At 32.2% G+C, this 18,066-nt stretch overlaps 1 protein-coding gene across 1 annotated transcript in view; it reads right to left on the reverse strand.

Moving 5' to 3' along the window:
- Positions 1–17,373, reverse strand: part of Rgk3 (Rad, Gem/Kir family member 3) — an 84,018-nt gene extending 66,645 nt beyond the window's left edge. Inside the window, exon 1 of the mRNA XM_074141548.1 lies at positions 16,853–17,373. Coding sequence (XP_073997649.1) covers positions 16,853–17,132 — 280 coding nt within the window. The 5' untranslated portion in view covers positions 17,133–17,373. The remainder of the gene's footprint in view (positions 1–16,852) is intronic.
- Positions 17,374–18,066: the final 693 nt, after the last annotated feature.

Raw genomic sequence — 18,066 nt, forward strand, 5'->3', positions numbered from 1 at the left:
AGCTTCTTCTAAAAAGTTCATTAACCAATTCATTCGTGCTTTAAGACATAATAAAAAAAAAAACTGGTTTCCAAAGGTGGAAGCTACGACTGAATCCCTCTTAAGCTAGGGCAAGAATTTCCTCCCTTGTCAGGTTCTGAAAAGTAGAATATTAAAACAACAACCAAGAAAGTCTCTGGAGTCAAAGTGTAATAGAATAATCTTGGACACTCATTTGGAAATTACAAATCAACCCAAAGCTATAATTAGCCAACACCCGAAACAGGTTATACCCACTAAGTAATCGAAACATGCCCCTGAAACACTGCTGCATTAGTGAAGGCTCTACACCAAAGTTATTAATCTATCTCGGATAATGGATGAAAATCCAAAACGATCAAGGGATACAATAAACATGCGTACTGTAAAAATTACGTGATTTAACGGACCTAAGTGCATTTTCTTCAATCATATAGTTTTACAAAAATGTTATTTCAAGTCAGTTACTCTAAGGCAAGGGACCTAGGCTACAGATAAGGCCCCTACACCATAAAAATCCTAACTTTCCTTCAACATTCACATTCAATTTTCATTTTGGTTACTTCTACCAGTCTCGTTATTCAAATCCGATATTTGGATAACTCAAGCAAGATTCTCAGCCTGCAGTGCACTATGTACAATGAGCGGGCCTTCTCAGAATTAATGTTCCACAGCCTCAATGGGCTTTTCAGAGTCATTAGTTTTCTTAAACCAGTCCCATTTTATTTCAAAACGCTATTTGTCTAGCTAAATAATGGAGAATGAAGACGATGAATTAATATAATAACCTTTCAAAAAAACCTTTTCAATAAGCCATTTTTTTGTTTCAAAGTTCCAGTAGATTTCCTCAATTTCTAAATCCATCATTCAGACAAATTAAACCACAAACTAAATTCGCTAAAATAACTTTATATAGATTGTTAAAAAAAAACTAGCGTGGTCCTATAGCTACGCGCCAGTTTTTCAAATATAACCAAACCTCTGTTTAGCGTTTAACCTAAACTTAACTTTAAATGTAAACTGAGATTTCTGGCATCTATTCAATTTCCTCATGTTGATAAAAATGACTTTTGCTATCTCTGTGCCTCTTCATCTTATCCGTTCTTCGCCGAAATTCTCACTTTATAAATGTGTTCTTCGATCATTCGCCAATTTTAAGATCTGAATACACTGCAATAGTAATTAGACAATTCTTTATGAAAGAATTTTTACATTGCGTGCAAAAAAACTGATCAAACCAAAATATGAACAATGATACTTTTCCGATCAAATTTCTATCGATAGGATTTTATGGCAATGTTTTGTATTATTATGTTAATAAACTAACGAAATTTATTGTGTGAATGTTTTTATTGACGAAGCCTGTGTTTGTAATTAAGAATATTCAACTTCTGCAATGCCATGCATTGCCAGATAAAAACTTTACACTCAAGTAATCTGAAGTAGTAAAGGAAGAAATGTCATCATGCACTAGAAGGCAGAATTATTTGCTAATGAAGTTTCATTAATGTAGGAGACTGCAATTCTATTGGTTTACAAATATCATCCAATCAATTACAGTTTCGTACTCCTTAACAAAAACTTACAGTTTTAAAAGTTAAGTATAAGGGTTGATTAAACGCCAAAAGGTACACAAATCAGCAGTTCCCAACATTTCATTAATACTTCATTGATATAATTTAAGTAATTTTACTGCATTAACTTTTCCTTCACATTTTTTAGAATTTATTAGATGTCACAGACCCTTATGCTGGCCATTTTCGTCTACAAAATATTTACTCAAGTAGCACACCATTTAACTTAGATTGACTGTAATATCTATTTATCTATAATAATCAAACTATTAATCACAGGTGAAAAAGAAAACGTTATAAAAAATATAAAAAAAATAAGAGGCTAAAAAATTCATAAACTTTTTTTACATCAATGATTTTATGCATTTATTTTTATTTTTAAATAAAAATCATTGGTTTAAGTTCATTCTTCGATTAAAGTAATTGTTATTTTATGTTGTAGTCAAACGTTTGTAATAATAAGTAATAAATAATCTGGCTTTATCGCAAATAATATAGTTTTCTTCAATTACATTCTCAATCTAGGTGTTCTTCCCACAATGTTATATATATGTAATATAAAATAAAGAAAATAAAGATATGCATATTTTTAGGACAGCTAATTATTCCAGTATTTTACCATAAGTAAAATTAGGGGGACTAAATTAAATTACAATTGAGAAATGAGTAAATATTGTTGAATAATCTACTTGTTATTAAATGTATGTTATTTGTGCTCACGAATATTTCGGTAAGACGAATTTAAGACTGAAATATTGTTTTGAATCCTCCGTGATTGAAATTTAAAAAGTGGCCGACTCTAACTTTGTTTTTTTCTACTTTAACATGCATGTATATGTGACTACTCAGAATAATTCATCACTCATTTTATCATAATTATAATAAAAAAATATTATGAATGAACTGGCCAGCATAAGGGTCTGTGACATCTAATAAATTCTAAAAAATGTGAAGGAAAAGTTAATGCAGTAAAATTACTTAAATTATATCAATGAAGTATTAATGAAATGTTGGGAACTGCTGATTTGTGTACCTTTTGGCGTTTAATCAACCCTTATACTTAACTTTTAAAACTGTAAGTTTTTGTTAAGGAGATTTTTGTACCTTTTGGATAGATTTTCCTTTTTGTCTATTTGCAAAGTTACGTCTGCTTTACAGATTTTTTAAAATTTGGAATAAGCTATTCTATCATTATAACCTGATAAGGTGTTAAATCGGAACCGTAACTACCACTGGAGAGATCTTTTTAAAGAATGATTATAGTTGCGGTCCCCAAACCATCCTCAATAACCATTTTTTTGAGAAAGCGTTTTGAATAAAATAGGAAGGTATTTGTACGTAAATAGCAAAATTAAACTGCGATTTCAGTACTTCCTTTTAAGAAGAGCAAGAAAAATAAACTGTGATTACAGTACTTCTCCCTAAAAGGCAAAGATTTTGAATCGAACGACAATTCATTGATGTAAATCGGTTCACTCATTGATAATTTTAACGATCGCAGTACTTCCTCTTAGTAGGTGTAAGAGCATGATGGCACCTCACAGCCACGTAGAGGAGCTTTAATCACTTCTTCGTGCTAAATTTTATCAAAATCGGACTAAGCTTTGTAGAAATATTGGTAATAATAGTTTTAGAAAGGGCCTTATTTGGGTGGGGCAAACTCCCCTCCTTATGAGGCACGGCGTCGAGACTTTTAAAGTGCAAATCTGTACAAAATTTCGATTCGAATGACACTTCATTCATGAAAATCGGTTCACGTGTCGATAATTTGAAACGATTGCTATACTTCCCCTTAACAAGTGTAAGAGCAGATCGTCGCTTTATTGTTACGTAGGGGAGCCCTAACCCTATCATCCTACCAAATTTTATCAAAATCGGGCCAAGATTTACAGAGTAATTAGTAATAATAATTTTGGAGGGGGCCTTACATAAAGGGGGCTAACTCCTCTCCCATTCGATGTACAGGGCCGAGACCCCCAAAAGGCACATCTACATAAAATTCCGAATCGAACGACACCTCATTCATGAAAATCGGTTCACGCGTTTAGGCGCTACGTTGTTTACAAAAAAGGTAACAAGAACAACAACAACAACAACAACAAGAAGAAGAAGAAGAAGAAGAACAAGAACAAGAACATTTTTTGAAAAAGCCGTTTTTGCTCATTTTCGGCAACTTTTTTCTCGAAACCTATTAGATCTGGGTGGTTGCAAAAAAATTACAGTTATAAAGGAGGATTTGCCCTATATTATAAAGAAAATTTGGGAATTTTATCTTTTATAGAAAAATAGAAAAAAATTGTCAAAGTTGGGTGTTTTTCAACGTTACACTTTTTCGTGCAGTTTTTGATGGTCAACCCTTATACAACTGTCCTACCGGACAGTTTTAATTTTATGATATCTATAATAAAAAATATTTGTAATAATATAAAAGATCCATATTCATTCAATAAAACTAATAGATTGCAAATAGTACTGAGTTGAAAGAACAATATGAATAATTAAAAATTGAAAGGAAATATGCACTTGGCAATTAAAAATGTTTAATTATTCAGCTCCCTAACATGTATTAGAATGATTAATTTATCTTTGTTAGCAATAAATGTGGAACAAAATTAATTAGTAAGAGAGTTACGAAATTGTGAACAGTTTTTGTTAGTTCAGCTGCTACAGGAACACCCTGTAGTTCAAATATTGTTGAAATTTATTATATACTGACTATAGAATGTAGTCAATACAGAATTGGACGATAAAAATAGTTCCAAAAATGAAGAACTTAAAACTGGTCTCGTTTGGGTTTTCTCATTCTAATCTTTCCATCAATGAGCTACTAAAAATGATTGTAATTAAAGTTCATGTTGTTAAGAGATGGGTTTTGAACAGCAAAATGAATAGTAAAATTTCTTTTAAAATTCAACAAGGTGTTCCCCAGTGCAGCATCCTCTTCTTTACTCCTTACATACAGCAGATAAACCTCAACATCCCATCATTTCCGTCTTTGCTGATGATACTGCAATCTTATCTCCTCAGACCGATCCTCTTATCGCTACACGGGCTCTACAAACGCACATCAACCACATACAGAAATGACTTAACAAATGGCCAATCGAAACTAATGTTACGAAATCAAAATATATAGTATTTACTCTTAGACGGAAAATCCTACCTCCCATCTTCATGAACCAAACTCCTATACCAACTGTGGACAAAGTACGCTACCTTGGACTGCACCTAGACAAACGGTTGACATGGAATCCCCATACTAGACTGAAAAGACAAGAAACCAACCAACGCTACAAGCTTTTCGCCTTGACAAACGATCGAAACTCAACCTAATATCAAAAGAATCTTGCACCTTCTATTACCTATGCGACCTATTTGGTCATATGGCATCGAAGTATGAGGATCGTCTAAACACGCATCCAGACTTTAAAGTCGAAAATACTACGAAAACGTCTGAACGCCCCATTCAATATTTCTAACCTCACCATCCATAATGATCTCAAAATCCCTTTTGTAAAAGATCTAGCTAAAACTTGTTTCTTAAAATTTCATTCCTCTACCGCAGCTCATCCAGACCCTCCAATAGAACACCTATCTTTTTCCACTTTACCAAGTATCCTCCAAGGATACTTGAAGAGAAGATGGCTTCGCGATCTACTCTCATCGTAAGAGCACCTTAATGGAGTGACATCACTGGGTGCCTTCACCTGTCAATATTCCTGAAATTGTTATCTTATCCCGTATTTGCTTGTTGCAACAGTTGTTGCAGTTGTGAATTTCAAAACAAAAAATCAATATACAATTTAATAATCTAACACTGTTAGAGCGGCAAAAAATTTCTTAAGTTACCAAGAGAAAAATGCGGACAGTAAAGCCCGTGTTGCAAAGGTGTATTTCAAAACTCTCAATGATGGGTAAAGAAAAGTTTTCTGCAATACCACTGGGAAATGTATCGTCTCTTTGCAGCATCATCATTCACTTCATAAGCAAAACGGCTAAGATGATTTATTTTACTGAAATAAAATGGGCAAGTTCAATAAAGAGACTTCACTTTTTGTCGCTTGATATTCAAAACCAACTTTAGTCTGTTAGTTTTTATCAAATAATTGATAATATTCGACTGCTGACAAAATTGAATTAGTTTAATTGAAACTAAAAGTTTTTAATGATGATGTTGTGAGTTCTGATAAAGTTACTAAATCGCTGAGTACGGAGGAGCTACACATGTAAAGAAAGTTTGAGTAAGTGTAAATGGCAAAAAAAAATATTTAAAAAAATCAGCACTAGAATTAGAGATAAAATATTGTAATATAAATTAATTGATGGAAACATGTCTACGCGATTGTAACGAATTTTGCGTTTACAAGCGAAATTAGGCAGTTTCTCATTTCCAGACGATAACGATCCAGTATTGTAACAAAGTGAACACAACGTTAACTTAAAGGGAGGCCGGAGGTCAATTGACAGGTATAATGAAATATACTAGGGCAACAATTAAATAATAATTTATTCATTAAACGCGTGAATTCTGGGAGTAATTTCAGTAATAACCGTGATTTGTATGCAAATACTGAGTGATTTAGGATATAGGTGAAAATGAAGCGCACCGCATTGCAGTATCTTCAAAATAATATCCTAAAATATCAATTATAGACTTTTTAATAATAAAATGTTTTTATTGTCCAAATAATACAATAGTTTTTACTTCATATAAACATTGGAGTACCAGAACCAGTTCTTTTCCTCTGACAAAAATAAGTTAAACTTCTTCATACTTAAAAAAAATTTTCTTTTTATATTTTGGGAAAAAGGACAAAAAACCCAATACAAAAAAATCAAAATAATATAAAATCAAAAATACTTAAAACCAAAAATAATTATAGTCTAATAAATAAATTAAAGAATACTTTTGAATACAGTTTACAGCAAAATGTTTTTAATCCTTTTATGTTTATACACAGTCTGCGTGTCGTACTGACCAATAGTATTTATGAGGCGGTTTTCATGCCCCTCAACTTCATCAATAAATTTTTGAGTTTGGCCGCGCAACACATCGCTAATATACATTAGATCTGTGCGCTCATGTAATATTCTCAATGGCGTATACCTCGGCGCATTTAAGGCAAACCTCAAAAATTTATTTTGCACCCTCTGCAGTTTTAGTATGTTTGTTTTACAAATAAAACTCCAAGATGGAGCTGCATAGAGCAACATTGGCCGAACAATGATCAAGTAAATGAGCAATTTATTGCTAACGCTGAGTTTAGACGCTCTGTTTAACAAGGGAAACAGTGATACTATTAGAGATTTACTTTTTTGGCAAACAGTATTTATATGAGGAGTGAATGTAAGCTTGGTGTCCATAGTAACGCCTAGATAAGTTACTGTCGGGGTCCATTCTATTGTCTGATTATTAATGCTTATGTTATTTTTTATTTCTGGCCTTCTTTTTGTAAATAAAATACTTTTAGTTTTTGCCATATTAACTTTTATTTTCCAGCGATTGAAATATTTCAATATTCTATTTAGAGATTCCGAGAGTCTATTTACAATGGTGTCGGTTCTCCACGAGGAGGCATATAATGCCGTATCGTCTGCGAATAGCGATATTGAAATATTTTCTTTCTGAGGGATATCGTTAATAAATACAATAAAAAGTGTCGGGCCGAGCACCGAGCCCTGAGGTACGCCCGCCGCGAATTTCCTCTTTTCAGACTTGACGTCGGCAATACTAACTTGAAAAGTGCGCTGTTTTAAATAAGATTGTATCATTCTAATGACATATGTCGGAAAATTAAATTATAGACTTACTTGATTCTTCTCATAAAACAATTAAAATATATAGTTCTCTCTGTTTTTGTAATTGAGGTTAATAATCCAATAATTCTCGTTAGAGCTGGCAAACGATCTACTCTCTTTACTTCATTTCTTTATAACCAGGTTCTTAAAACAGAAAGATTAACACCCTGATGTAGTGCGGTAAAATTTTTAAAATGAAGGGTTTTTAATATTAATTTTTCTTGTTCTATTCAGCAAATTTAACCTCTTGCTAATCAATTTATGTACATAATTCTTTTTCATCGCAATAATTGGCACATTTGATAAATGATCTGCTCCATTTTAGCTCGAAGATAAATTTCTGTTGTATTTATATTCAAAAATTATTGAATATAATTTCTGTTTTATTTTATTCAGCCGTTTTAATTAAATTCCTCAGCAATTAACTACGTCGTAATAATCCCTTTTATAACTTTATATTTCTTGCAAGAAAGTGTTGAGATCGAAGCAAATTTTAATGGGTTCAAACTTAACTGTACATATGTATTATTGAATGATCGTCGAACGGAGGCAAAAATAATTTATTACAAATTACAATTTCTATTTATTGGCGCTTTAACTCGTTTGTTTATTAATTCACTGAGAGCTCTTACTCGACTTTCTTTATCGCAATTCAAGTAAAACAATTAAAAAAAAAAAAATTGTGCAAAAGAACACTAAAACTAAACCACTCATTATGATGATTCAACAATTAAAGTTTTTTGATTTTTTTTAAAATTCTAATTTGCTTGTTATCAAAAGCTCATGACAACATGTAAATATGATTACATACAATACAAAAAATAAAATAGTTCGAAGAATTGAATGAAGGCCATCCAACGACGACCATCATTAGTCAGAAACCACAGGATACCGATGAATGACTTCGAAGAGTACCCTTTTCGGTCATACAATCAGATCATGAGGCCATAGATGCTTCAGCATTCGGGAAGAATTCGCGGAAGGGTAGTTTGGGACAGTTTGTAATCTAAAGAGATCTGGCCTGGTCAAAAACTAATGAAAATTGTATCTGTTTGTATAGTCCTATTGCTAACGTATAAAAGTGCGTTAAAGATTGCGTACATGGTTGTTGATTGGTTGGATGCGGTTAAAATTGGAGTGTTTAGCTATTTAAGTTCAAGTCATTTTGTCCAGATTGGTGCTACTAGGGATGTGTAGAGTTTCTTCTTTTTCTTCTTTTCAGTAAGTCAATTTGGATCATTTGTCGATTAGTCTTTTGTCCATTGGATATCATAGGTCTTTGTTCCTGTCGGTTGTAAGAATTTCAAGAGAGGCTTTGTCGAGGTATAGTCCAAGGTAGCTGTTGGAGGGATAGGGATATGGTTAAGAAAGATTGGAGATTGAAGGAAAAGGTTATGTAGCGAGATTTGGTCTCGTTTGAGCCTTTATTCATCATTTGAGAAAATAGAGTTCAAGGATGAGACTGGATGAATCAATTAATCAAAGATTTAAACCAGATTTTTGTGTTTTGAAATAATAATAAAGTACTCTATCAATGCATGGACGATAAACAGATAGTTAATGTCATTAGAGTGGCAACGTTGTGAAACATTTAAGAGGTAATTATTTGTCAAAGATAGTTTTATTATATTGTTTCTTAAAACAGAATTTGTTTTGTTGTGTGTGAGTATATAGGTGTATTCATACAGATATCTCCACTCTAAACTGTTTCAAGATGAATACTGTAAACTCTTGTCTAAAAATACCATGACGGACAGAACAGGCGATGTATGAACAAAGAATGATATATGTGTAAAATTTGGCGTTTAACCAAATTAAAGATGTCGTCATACCTGCTACGTCACACTGGACGTTCAACTTCCCGTAGCGATATTTTCTGTTACACAAAACAATTTATAAGCAACTTTAATAGAAGTAGTTGTGATTGATTCAGTAATTCTTAAATAAATGGTACAGGCGTAAAACGGGAAACTCTTTTATTGCTCATTCAGAAAATGTCAAGAAATTTATTAGTAAAAAATGTATCCTTATATTTACGTACATTTCGAATTAAATAGAATTCTTTCCCTTTTGAACAAGTATGGAATGCTTACTATTCCATTGATTCCATACATCCCACAACAGATCTGTACTACAAACTCCATTTATGCTTGTTCAGTGGATTAAAACGAGATTATTTGTAAATCCATCATTGGTTTCAACAAATTACTAAACATTTTGGAAGAAGATCTACAAACTCACTACAGAAATAGTCTGCGTTCAATAAATTGCGAAAATGTTATCCTTATATTTCGAATTCGAAACAATTTATGTTAAAAATGAAAGTAGCAGAAGAAAATAGATAAGAAGGTGGCAGCAAAATATTTGAGAACAACAAAAAGGTCGAAATTTCACACTTTATTTCATTTCACATTACATTCTTTATTTGATTTCATTTTAGTTTTCAGTATATGACGTGTACAATGTGGATTTAATTTTCAAGGTGGATTGGAATGATCGCATTTATTCACTAAGTTTTGCATTTAGTGAAATTTCTGAAGTCACATTAATTCAGTAGGCCAGCTTTAAACAATTATGCTAAGACGCACAACTCACTGGAATTACGGTAGAACAATTTTTCAGCAGATACTTTGTTTATAGGTATCTCAGAGAAGAAGTCAAAGAACATCATTTCTGTTCTTAGTGTGTAACTTATTAGTTTCTTAGGTAAACGAACTGCCCGGGTGCTACTCCCGGTCTCCACCAAATAGTCAATATTATGCACAGTGTCCCTTAATACTGAAAGGTCACGATATTATTTGAAACTTGAGTGTAGTAGATAATGCAAACAGTTGCAGGCAACCACACACGGAGCGTCTAACCAATCACATGTTCGGATCTATAAATGGTTGAAAATACGCCGAAAATTGAAATTGCACAGCATTGCTGCCCGCTTGCACATATTTCGCTCTCAGGATGCCTTTCAAATTCACCTGGGCCAACTCCCGAGCCGTGGGTGCAAAATTCTGCATAAAAATTGAATTAACAATTAACAAATAGTTTTAGTTGAGAGTACTAGCCCTCAGAGTTCGCTTTTTTATTAGGGCCCCAAAACAGCTGCGAGTCTCTGTCTAAGAAGATTAGATTTTTGTCTAGTTTATCATCGAGCACTCTTCTTAGGGCGTCAAATACCTTGAAAAATACAAAATATATTTGTATTTTGAAGTGAAATATATCGAAGGATGAAGAAACTAGCCCATAAACCTACAGAAATGGCCACTAAATGTAACATAAACATCTTATCAATATCTTGGTTATCCTGAAGTTACTTCTGACAAATTTAGACCTGAATTACCTGGAGTAAGGTTTTTCTTAAATGAAAATGAAATAACTTACAGCACAAAACGATGTTTGGAATTCGGCTTTTTGAGGAAGCGTAATTTGTAGTGCTCAAGAAATTTGGATATTAATTGTTAAATTTAAGGCGCAACAACATCTGAGGTGATTGGCGCTCGGATCTTTTTCCAGTACACGGCCTATTTCCGGACAGTGTTCATTCGTTACAGACAACACTGTCTATCAATGAAGATAGAGTTGTAAGTGACACCTAAGAGGAGAGCAACTAAGGAGCTGGTAACTGGATTCGAAACAGAGAACTCTACGTTTGAGGAGGTATTTTAGCAAAATGCGCCGTAGCGTACCACAAATTACGATTCGCATAAAATAATAAGTTCGGTTAATACTTCTTAAACTGTTATTTTAAGGACGTTCTGAGCGATGGACATCCTTAACTTCCCCTAAGAGGTTCTTTAAGTCTAATGAGCGGACTTATTGTAATAAGTTCTTTGCCTGTGTAATATTATTAGGGGCAAATATTAGGTAAATTTCAAAATTTGAAGGAAATCGGATAGGGGAAGTGACGCTTTATAGAAGTGGCTCTTTATTGAATAAATTTTGTAGTATTAGCTATTTTGCAAAATAGTTATAATGAATGTATCGCGTGTATTGTGGTAAGAGCAGGTGAGAAACACTCACCTGTCATCTAAATTAAATACAAATTAATGGACTACTTTTTCAGCTAATAAATAAAGATTTTTTAAATGAAATTTATGTTGAATCGAATAGCGAGCAAATAGTGTTCATGTATACTGTTCTACAGCAAAGATGTTTAGGGGGTCAGAGAAGAAATTGGATTGTGATTCATGGCGGAACTATTTCTGAGAAAGTTTTAGAATCTTGTATTCCTAGTTAGAGTTCTAGCTAGATTTATCATAGGGCAATTTACGCTTTTTATTTAATTGTTATTTTTAGTTTGTTTCAACTATGTGAACACAACTATTGATTGAACTTATATGATCTGTCCCTTCTCAGGAATGGGGAATCGTTTTAAAAAAATAAAAATAAAACGCTAGTTTTTGAGTTTGCGGAAAGATTGTCCCTCTTTTTTATTAGCAGTTTGGGAATTAAAAATGTTAAGCGTTTTACACAATTATTCGAAGGATTTTTGATGAAGAACTCATAGTTGTTCCCACATTTCTTTTAACCATAAAAGACTCGGTAACAGTATGTACATTGTATGTAATGTAAGTTTTAGTCGTCTTTCTATTTTGCCTTGACAGTTGTCTGAATCACTGTTCGTAATTCATAACGTATGGCTTCACAAGTGAGAAAGATTAATAATTCGCTTCGATGTATATCCCAATGTTGGGAGCCCAGTCTAATCCCATTCTGTTCAGATGCAGCCAAGAGTTTAATTAAAAAAAAAACAATGTATCAAGCGCCTATAGTCTTAGTACAGTTATTTTTCACAACCAAATAGAAGCCAACCGTCTAAAGCACATGCTCTGAATTGCCAACGGCTAGTTGGCGAGTAGATCGGAGAAGCTATAAACATTTGTCTTTTGATTATTACAGAACAGAATGATAATCATTTGACCCACTTTACAGTCTCGTTGTCCTATTTACAACACTTCTTATTTTATTAAGTCATTATTGAATTTGAAAAAAAAATCGCTAAGCATATGGCGTTTGCGAGATAAGTGACCGTTCTTAACAGTTTTGAAGTTAAAAAGTGCTTTTTATAATGACGATGACCGTAATCAACAAGATTGTGACGTAAATGTTCTAATCGTAGTTTTAAAGTGGAGAATGAAGTTATTTCACAAAATTAGCTCAACGTATTTGAGCCAGGCAAAATTGCATTTCGTAGAAGATCAAGGCGGTGGTGTTGAATAATGGATTCATAACTCACTATTGCATTTACAATGTATTTTAGATAAAAGGCTTTTGGTTGTTTGACTCACTACTATGCCTTACGGGTCTTGGTAGCCGTCAGTACAGAACCACTTGTAGTGTAACGCAAGTTTGGATCGTTTGTCTTTTGCTTAAAATTGCTTAAAATACTGCTTAAAATTTCAGTTACGGAGAGTAGTTACAAGGGCAAGCAATATATCTGAAGAGGATGGTTGTATCAATTGAGTGGAATCATTAATTTTTAATTAATTTTTGTTTCTTTACTTTTTCTATTAAAATAATTTAATTTCTGAATGAACTTGCAATTTATGAAGCAACTTTAGAAATGCTTTAAAGAAAACAACTCGCTGTAATTAAATTTTAATGAACACGACAGAATGATTTCCACTCACGCCGCATGAAGTAGTCTTTAGGCTAGAACTAATTTTATTTACATGCTAAAAAGATATTACAAAACATCTGTATGTTTTCACTTACTACACTTTGCCATTAACATGGAAGAAGGATATTATAAACTCAAAATTTAAGTTTAAAAGAACATATTTTAACCCAGGAACAAAAAAGTTCCTATCTGCAAACTTCATAACCCCAAATTGGATTTTATTGTTATTGTATTATTGAATTATTAATGTTTCGTGTTGAGGGTACTATACATGTGAAAATTTGCCAAACTGAGTGTTATCATAAGTATTTAAATATCTTGAGAAAAGGTTTAATAAGGAAACAATGTGTTCACCTTGCTATGTACTTTTATATCCTTTAGAAGTGCCCTCGTTCATGTTATATGATGCATAATTTTTCACATGATATGGGTAATCTTTCAGGTGATTCCAGTATTCTCTTTCATGAGATACAAGGTATTTGATTTCATGTCCATAGAAGGTATTCTCTTTCATTTGATCAGGTATTTCTCTAAGCTTTGCCTCTAGATTCAGGACATTAGTTCTGTTTTTTAAATCAATACAAAGAAAAATTTAATTAACTGTTAACTTCAATACCCGGTCTTTAAGTGGCAAAAAGATAACAGCATAAGTTTTTATCCATCTTTTTGTCAATAAAAATGGTAAATCAGAATGAATTCAAATTAGAAAAACAAACAGAATCAACTAAAAGTTCATTTGCATAGGAACAAATACGCTCTGATGCAGAATATTCATATCTGCTCACCAATCTAGAAAACCATGTTCCATTTTACATTGTTTGTAATCTTTATACTGTTTAAATTGAAAACCTTGCACGTGTAAAGTAATAATAAGTGATAAAAATAAATCAATAAAGATTTTTTTTACACGATTTAAATGATAATTTGTCAATGAAATGAAATATCCATTTTTTTTTTTTTTTTTGCTGATATCACTCAAATATCTAGGCACAAGAAAATTTACTCCCTGGGGAACATCATCGTAATCATCTTTTGAGAATTACAATGAAACAACGGATAAAATCAGCGAAATTCTTAGTAGCTACGTTAGCTACTGGCTTCATGAGAAGCCAGCTCAGACAATATTCCTGCATTCAATTTTCCGCTTAAGCTAACTTCTATTCAGTAGAAACGGTAGTGGTCCTTCTTAGAAATGTTGGCAAAAGAACTTCTTTCAGAATGTTAACTACAATGAAAGTGGCCAAGTTGCCAAAAAAAATTACATTAGGCGCCAAAAAGTGATCTGATGTCACTGTTATGTTTTTCTGTGTAGTACTTTGCTCCTTTAATATTTATTTATATTGTGCAGCTACAGTCCTTTTAATTCATTTTCTTTAGAATCAATTAGTAGTCATATATAAATACTAATTAAATTCATAAATGAGGACTTCTAGAATTAGAATATTAGATCAGTTTGGAATTAAAGAAGAGTCATAACTTATTTTTGGAAAATGATTCGCTTTCAACATTCGTGAGCAATCAATTATAAGAATGATAAAATCGCCTCTTGGCATAAAGGTCTTGGAAATATAAAACTGCACACAGAAAATCCCATTTACAAAAATAAAGTGACTGTACTGGTAAATTAGTTAGAATCGCGTTACTTACTAAGAAATAAATAAATAAATCTGAGCTGAAATTGACCAGAATATTGTTTATTTGTGTTCTGAATTTACAAATTGACTAAATTATACCAACAAAAATCTGTATCCAATTTTTTATACTTTACAATTACATAGCCATAAGGGCTCCTTAATATTAAAATAGCATTTTGCTTAGAGGAAATTTTATTATTGAAACTGAAGCAACTTCCCACAAATCCAGTAACTTGTTTTAATATAATTTGTTTTACAAAATTTAGAATTATTAGAGATCTTCAGTGGTCAAACTGAACTAATAAAGCAGTTATAAAGAAGTTACTTGGATGCTTGTTGTTTTTTATTAGGAAATTTAAAACAATTTCATCTCGAATTTTCTGGAAATCAGAGGAACTAATACTTCGACTGAAACACTAGCTTAAGAAGACTGACGTTACACCAATTTTCAAGTCTTAAATCTTTAATCTACCGCAGAAATTCTCCCAAGATTTCTCATTATTTGATTTCAAACCAATGGATGTAAAGTGTATCGGAAAATGATTGATAAAATAAATGAAAGAAAAATGTAAATTAATAGCCCAGTGATAAACTTTTTAGACAGGTACAGTCTTTGTGTGTATTAAGTGAAATGGTTTATATGTGAATAACTTCATAATGAACTTGATCATGGAGGTTTATTCAGTATTTAATAATAAAAATAAATAAATAAAACAATACCCAGAGATGGATATTGAATTTGTGTCAAGGAAGTGCTTTAGAATTGGAAGTAGCAGAACTTAGATCGATTAAGGCCTCTTAATTGTAATCTCAGCAAGTTCTATTCAGCATATCTTACAAGACATAACAAGGCTCTTCAGGATGGACAATTGACTGCTTCAGGGGTGGATTCAATTGTCCAAAATGTTATAGTAATCAGCTACTCTTAGGTTACTCGAGTGTAGTAGTTGGTTCCTGAGCTGGCTTCCAGTTTACAAATTTGTGTTGAGCACTTAATAAACACATAAACAATAAGCTACTTTTTGGAGCTCAATATTCTATTCTTGAGAAACAGAAAAATGATCTTCCAGCGTGATTAAATATCCGTAAAAAATCTGGTGGACATGGAAAAAAAAAAAATCATATGACTTACTCAAACATCAAAATCCATGGCTTTTATTAGAATAACCATCGTAAAAAAGAGATAACTACCTTAAAATTGGCATTTTAAAATACATCTTACTTACCCCTTTCAAGAATTATTAATTTTGTTTTAGTTATTCAAATTAAAGATTATTTAAAGGAACTTAAAGGAATTGGATGAATCCATTTTTGAGAAACATGCTAAAAATTTGCGAAATTCATTCTGAAAAATGATAAATTTGCTTAAAAGCTTTTCGCTCAATATCTGATGATAATCAAATGCAATGTTACGTTTTGAGCTTGCCGTAATTTTTTGTTAGCGCGCTACGCATCCACATTGCCATAGACAAATAGGCACGATTTCGCAATAAGGCAAAAAAAAAGAACAATTTATCCGACTCAAGAATCATTAAAATCTAGTCACGATGAAAACAAAATTTCAAAATCTAAACTCTAATGCACCTTCGTACTAGAAGAAAGGGGGTTTCTTATTAATATTGGTCAGCGGGGAGTTCCAAGCTTATAAGCGGTGTACAGCCTCACTGGGCCTCACGAGTATTAAGACAAAGCAAAACTGAATAATCATTCGCCTCGTTAGGCACCCATTAATTTCACTAATGTTTCCAAGTATTTTAGAGTTTTGACTGTAATAGAATTCACTTTTTGAAAAGGAAAACGTAAAATGCTCACTAAAAAGCAATTCTTGTACATAAATAAATCTTCTACATGTTAAAGTGGACACAACTGAAATTTTGGTACATATAGTTGTACATATAGTTATATGTTCTTGTTTTTCCAAAAACTACTCTGATTAAAATATTAAGATAAATTAAGTTTCCATCTAAACATTTTATCCAAATTTAACCTTTGTTAGATTGTTATTACAATTTAAACATGATTGCTTTATAGAGAAATGAAATACAATAATTAGAAATAAATATAAATACAAATATATGCATATTTGCATATTTATGATATATATATATTATATACCTTCATGAAGTATTATATACCTTCATCAATGAGTGATTTAATTTGTTGTTTAAGCATTACTTAATAAACAAATGACAATGGTAAATGGTAAGACTTACCTGCTACATCTATTCTGGTGTCAGAACCAGCTGGTCTAAGATGTGCTTCTTGTCTTCTTGGTGCCCTCGGGCCCGACCTTTGCCCTTGTGATCTTGCTGACTGTGATCTAGCTGCGGGCCTTCGTCTTCTTGGCGGCGTAGCTTCACCTAATGGACCACTTTCAACTACAACAGCTGTAGTTGTGGTTGAAGTACGTGTTGTAGCGCCTGGAACGCATATGGAAGCTGAACGGGTCTTCATTTGTCCGGCTAGTATTAATTCTCGTTCACACATCCTCATAGCAAGGGTACGGAGTCTACTGATAGATGGCTGGTGTGCACTGCTTTGCCTTTTGGATACTTGCCCATCCCTCCTTTACTTAGCCACCTACAACGCCTGCGCTCTCCTATACTCCATATTCTAGCTTACAGTCCATTATATATATTTTATGTATATATATATAAATATAAAATATAAATGAACAATGCATTTATGTTAAACCATGAGCGTAAGTATCAATATTTCAATAAACCGGTTGCCTAGAGCACCAATACACTTGTTGCTTTTAAAGCGCCTTGTACAAGCACACGCCCTCTTGGACAACCCCACGCTTTATAAACCCACAACTACGAAATTGTTGAGGGAAACAGGTGGGCAATAAAGTGCACAGCTAATCAACAATTATTGTAACGTCTTCATTTCATTTCATTCTCAGAGACTACAAACAAAAATTAAAATATTTACAATCTAAAGACAACCTCTTGGACTAACATCTTCCGAAGATTTAAAAAATTATATTAATTTCTACACAGTATAAATAAACAAAAGTTTATATATTTTTCTATCGATATTGAAAAAAAAATTCTCTAATAATCTATCCAAGAAATTTTTTTTACAATAAATAGATTAGTAATTACGTAGATTTAAATGCTTATTTTACAGCAAATCAGAAGAAACATTTTGAATATAATCAAATACAGCAACCATCTGCAGGAGTTTTATTATTTATTACATAATTAAAGCTGATTGAATAAAAATTATACAATTCTTTATTAATAATAATTAAAATGTCTAAAATAAAAACATACGTAATGACTAAAGAATTAAAATGATAAATAAGAAAACAATTTTTAAGTTCTCGAACTAATTGTTATTTTTTTACCTTTTTTGATAGTTTTCAAATAACATAAAATCTCCAATATAAATATTTTAAATGAGAATACCAAGAATATAT

Source organism: Rhodnius prolixus, unplaced genomic scaffold, assembly GCF_049639745.1.
Source record: "Rhodnius prolixus isolate KJV_2025 unplaced genomic scaffold, Rpr scaffold_1, whole genome shotgun sequence".
In the NCBI taxonomy this organism is placed as follows: Eukaryota; Metazoa; Arthropoda; class Insecta; order Hemiptera; family Reduviidae; genus Rhodnius; species Rhodnius prolixus.